This window comes from Trichogramma pretiosum, unplaced genomic scaffold, assembly GCF_000599845.2.
Source record: "Trichogramma pretiosum strain Unisexual culture from Peru unplaced genomic scaffold, Tpre_2.0 scaffold39, whole genome shotgun sequence".
Lineage (NCBI taxonomy): Eukaryota > Metazoa > Arthropoda > Insecta > Hymenoptera > Trichogrammatidae > Trichogramma > Trichogramma pretiosum.
Window position 1 is genome coordinate 518,384 of NW_019640828.1, and position 5,105 is coordinate 523,488.

At 46.5% G+C, this 5,105-nt stretch overlaps 1 protein-coding gene across 1 annotated transcript; it reads left to right on the plus strand.

Moving 5' to 3' along the window:
- Window positions 1-517: 517 nt before the first annotated feature.
- On the plus strand, window positions 518-4,753 carry LOC106659530. Its single transcript, XM_014382117.2, has 3 exons — window positions 518-690; window positions 2,762-3,464; window positions 3,536-4,753. The coding sequence occupies exons 1-3, from the start codon at window positions 633-635 to the stop codon at window positions 4,362-4,364; spliced, it is 1,590 nt and encodes a 529-aa protein (XP_014237603.1). The 5' UTR covers window positions 518-632; the 3' UTR covers window positions 4,365-4,753.
- The last annotated feature ends 352 nt before the right edge of the window (window positions 4,754-5,105 follow it).

Below are 5,105 nucleotides of genomic sequence, written 5' to 3' on the forward strand. Positions count from 1 at the left end.
TTCAACAAAAAATAAAACATTTTCAGCATACCTGAGACACAGACCCGAGCAATATTCATGATTTTATAAATAAGAATGGCATCTACCGATTTCGAAAAAATGTCAAGCTCTCGTCGTAGGATCGTCGCGACGCGTCGTGGAGGTGCATCTTCTCTCGCGTACGAACAATCAAAATTGCATAAATTCTAAAAAGAAAAAAAAACCGACTCTATGCATGACTTATACGAAGGAGCAAAAAGGTGGGACCCCCTTGGCACATAAGGCCCGCGCGTCATCCGCGCGGCGCGGCGTAGTGGGTGGACGACGACGACGACGACCGCTCAGGAGGGAGGGAGGGGGCGCGAGGATTGGGGGGACCCTCCACACACATACAAACACACACGTCTCGTGCACGCACGCACAGTTATGGTGGTGGAAATATAAGTGGCGAGTGAGTATCGAGGAAGCGCCAGTGTCTTTGCTTAGCGCGCGCGGTCACCCTCGCGCACTCGAACAGAGTCGAAAATATCATCGAATAAAGAAGGAAGAAATAATAGTGCTACTTTTGACGCTCATCCCGAAGTGGGTGACCGATAGAGAGATTTTTAAGTGATAATCGCGCTCCCGAAGGAGCTGAGGTGGAAGGAAGGAAGATGAGGAGCAGCGTATTCGTGTGGCTCTGCGCCCTGGCGCTGGCTTGCCATGTTGCCGGTGAGTTTCTCGTGCCTTAGAACAAAAAACCAAAGAAAACAATCGTCGTTTGTGATACAGAAAAACAAAAACACCTATACACGCGCGCGCACGAATACACACCGCTAAATTTGTGAAGGAAAAGTGTGCCGGATCCATTGATTATTTCCCTTTTGAAAGATATCCATCAGTGCAGTCGGAGTAGAAAGTTTAAATACGCACGCGTATATATCTCAATCGAATAAACATTCAAAGTGTTATACCTGGTGGACTTTGAGTACCTCGATACGTGCTCGACTTTCTAAGGCTAGGATGACATATATAAATACATAGAAATGCATCGCGGCAGCGGCGGCGGCCCATCTCTCATCGGCTTTTTGTACATATATAACGTAATTTATATTCGCGAACGAAAGTAGACGCGCGAGACGTATATAGGCCGATTTCCGCGCGAAAACTTTTGCATCGCGCGACATAGCGTATATACCACGTAATAATTTTTAATTGCAGGATCGACTTTGAACTGTCGTTTCCGAAAAACAACTCACCAAGTCCTCTCGGCCGCCGAGAAGTTATCTTGAAAAATCCGTTTCTTTCTCTCGTTTTATATAAACTTACGTAACGATTCTTCAATTAAAGTAGAAAACTTCGTTTGCTCAATATAGTCCCTCCCCGCGCAGCGGGCGCACTTACCTATACCGAAACTTTCGATTGTTGTAAAATGTACGCGTGTGTGTTTTTTTCTCTTTATCTTTTTTCCTTCAATTTTTTTCGAATTATAGTAACAGTTTAAATCAAAGTGTGCACGCGCGCGTGTGGTGCAACTTCCTTCGATGCCTCTTCGGCCACCGCGCGTGTCTTGCAATTTCTTCTCGAGTCTCTCCGATTTAACGAGGAAGATTAAACTTTGCATTATTCCTTTTTGAAGGTTACAGTATAGTAACTGAAATGAGAAATTGCTCAATGCCGCGGCAAACACGCTCAAAACTACTTCGAAAAAAAAAGAGAAAAAATTGCTCAATCGTATACGTACACACTTACATAGTCTCGTATTTAAATAACCGATGATGTGCTTCTGCCAGCTATCCTTTTAAAAAATCGTCACGTGATTTTGTCTTGGTTCATCGTAAGGGGACTATTGTATAATAAATGTATACAGAGATATAAAATAAATGTATAAATCAGTCGCGAGTTTTGCAATCAAACTGGTTCAAATTCTTCAAATTTCACCAAACTCGTTCGCTTGTATAATGATCTCGCGCAAAGTCGCGAGCAGCGCGCGAAAAGCACAGCGGCAGCGGATCGTTGTATAATAAATTATAATATACATATAAATCCATCGAAGCTCGCTCGCGCGTTTCGGTATCACATACGCACGCACACAGAGAAAGTGTAGTACGTACGATTTTTTTTTGCTTCGTTATAAATTCGTAGCATCCCGAAATAAATAACTCTTTGATACGCGCACGCAGCGGAGATTATGGGTAAAAGTCAATTATAAATCGGGCCGGGAGAAAAGAAAGTTATTTTATGCAATGTACTATCATGCCAACGCACATCGTAGGCTATATTCGATCCATTAAAAATGGTTGCTACTCTGCACTTTTGGCCTATATCTAAGTTAAAAAAAAAAAAAAAATACGAAGAAGAAGTGCCGAACCCTTTCTCGGGATTAACGCAATCGAGAATGTGTTGCTATTTTTTTTAAATATAAAATGCTCGCATGTACCGCGCCCAGTAACGGCGCTTATAAATACAGAGAGAGACGCAAATTTGAGACATACACATACACACACAATACGAGGAACAATAAAGGCCTTTTATATTATACACGGCGCGCCTCGATGTATGCGAGTCTCGTTTTTCTCGAGAGGGAGAGAGAGAGGCAGAGAGAGACCGAAGTTGCATAAGAGATTAGGCGCGTGAAAGCCACTACACACGCACACACACACATACATATAATTCGCGTGTACATACGTTTTTATTCCCGGACGGCCACTCGACTTTTCTCCTGTATTAAATTTTTCCGTTTCATTATTTTTTACTCTTCTCTCTATAACAAAAACCAAAAAAAAATTATCATCACGAACAGTCGCCCAAGAGGAGAAGAAGGCCGAGAGCTTCGAGCAGGAGATCTGCAAGGACAAGGACGCCGGCGAGTGGTTCCGTCTCGTAGCGGGCGAGGGCGACAACTGTCGCGACGTCATCCAGTGCACCTCGTCGGGTCTCCAGGCGATCCGCTGCCCAGCCGGTCTCTACTTCGACATCGACAAGCAGACCTGCGACTGGAAGGAGGCCGTCAACAACTGCAAGATCAAGAACAAGGAGCGCAAGGTGAAGCCCCAGCTCTACACCGAGGAGCCGCTCTGCCCCGATGGCTCGCTGGCCTGCGGCGATGGAATCTGCATCGAGCGCGGCCTGTTCTGTAACGGCGAGAAGGACTGCGCCGACGGCTCCGACGAGAACGTCTGCGACATGGACAGCGATCCGAATCGCGCGCCACCCTGCGACCCGTCGATCTGCGTGCTGCCCGACTGCTACTGCTCGGAGGACGGCACCGCCATCCCCAGCGATCTGCCGGCCAAGGACGTGCCCCAGATGATCACCATCACCTTCGACGACGCCATCAACAACAACAACATCGGCCTGTACAAGGAGATCTTCAACGGCAAGCGCAAGAACCCCAACGGCTGCGACATCAAGGCCACCTACTTCGTCTCGCACAAGTACACGAATTACACGGCCGTCCAGGAGACGCACCGCAAGGGTCACGAAATCGCGGTGCACTCCATCTCGTAAGTAGAGAGAACTTGAAATAAATAAACGATAAGTTAAGAACTCGAAATGATAACGATGACGACGACAGGCACAACGACGACGAGAGATTCTGGTCGGACGCCACCGTCGACGACTGGGCCAAGGAGATGGCCGGCATGAGGATCATCGCCGAGAAGTACGCCAATCTCACGGACAACAGCGTGGTGGGCGTCAGGGCGCCCTATCTGCGCGTCGGCGGCAACAACCAGTTCACCATGATGGAGGAGCAGGCCTTCCTCTACGACTCGACCATCACCGCGGCCTTGAACAATCCGCCCCTGTGGCCGTACACCATGTACTTCCGCATGCCCCATCGCTGCCACGGTAATCTCCAGAAATGCCCCACCCGCTCGCACGCCGTCTGGGAGATGGTGATGAACGAGCTGGATCGTCGCGAGGACCCGGAGAACGACGAGTACCTGCCCGGCTGCGCCATGGTCGACTCCTGCTCCAACATCCTCACCGGCGATCAGTTCTACAACTTCCTCTCGCACAACTTCAATCGTCACTACGAGCAGAATCGCGCCCCGCTCGGGCTCTACTTCCACGCCGCTTGGCTGAAGAACAATCCCGAGTTCCTCGACGCCTTCCTGTACTGGATCGACGAGACCCTCAAGGATCACAGCGACGTGTACTTCGTCACCATGACCCAGGTGATCCAGTGGATACAGAATCCGCGCACCGTCTCGGAGGCCAAGAACTTCGAGCCCTGGAGGGAGAAGTGCTCGGTCGAGGGCACACCGGCCTGCTGGGGCGGACACTCGTGCAAGCTGACCAGCAAGGAGGTGCCCGGCGAGACCATCAATCTGCACACGTGCGTCAGGTGTCCCAACAATTATCCCTGGATCAACGACCCGACCGGCGACGGTTTCTACTGAGCCGATCGATCGAGCTTTTTTTCTCTCTGAAAATTCCGAAGAAAAAAGAAAATATTAGCGCGTAATTATCGTTGATATTACGAACGTAATTAACTCTTATATATATACTCGTTCCTCGTCCCCCGAAGAAGATGTCCGAGAGCTATACCCCATTACTCCCCCATGTGAATGCGTAAGATTTTAATTTTTTATTATTATTATTATTATTTTATTTTTTTTTTAACGAGTGTATCCTGCGAAAGTAGTTGCGCATCGGGCGACGAGGCGATGGAGAACGAGTGTGTGGCGCCTCGCAAACTCTCTCGAGAGGCGCAAGAGTCACGAATGAGATTATTTTTTAGAGATGATCCTAGTTTTTAGGCGTTATGATTTATTTATTATTTTTTTTTAAATAAAAACGAGAAGCGACAAATTTTTTTATTTTTCTCTTCTTTAACTAATTTTAATTCTCATACCCACGCGTACTGATGTTTTTTTTGTAATATTATTATTATTATTTTACGTTAATTAGGTCGGATTAATTAAATAAGAGAAAATTGAAAAGACGCGAAAAATAGAGGATACGGCGATGACAAGTGAGATTCTGTATCTATGATGTAATATATTTTTTAGAAAAAGCATTATTGGCCCTTTTTTTATTATTAAATATCATATTTCTCTCCTGCATCCCGATCATTATTTTATTATTTTATTTTATCTTTTTTTTATATAGAACAGTGTGAATTTCGTACGGAAACTGTA

What these genes read in the sequence shown, in the direction of transcription:
- LOC106659530 (XM_014382117.2), top strand. Translation starts at nt 633, where the DNA reads ATGAGGAGCAGCGTATTCGTGTGGCTCTGCGCCCTGGCGCTGGCTTGC. An exon ending in GCTGGCTTGCCATGTTGCCG is followed by an intron (nt 691 to 2,761) that starts GTGAGTTTCTCG and finishes CATCACGAACAG; the next exon opens with TCGCCCAAGAGGAGAAGAAG. An exon ending in ATCGCGGTGCACTCCATCTC is followed by an intron (nt 3,465 to 3,535) that starts GTAAGTAGAGAG and finishes TGACGACGACAG; the next exon opens with GCACAACGACGACGAGAGAT.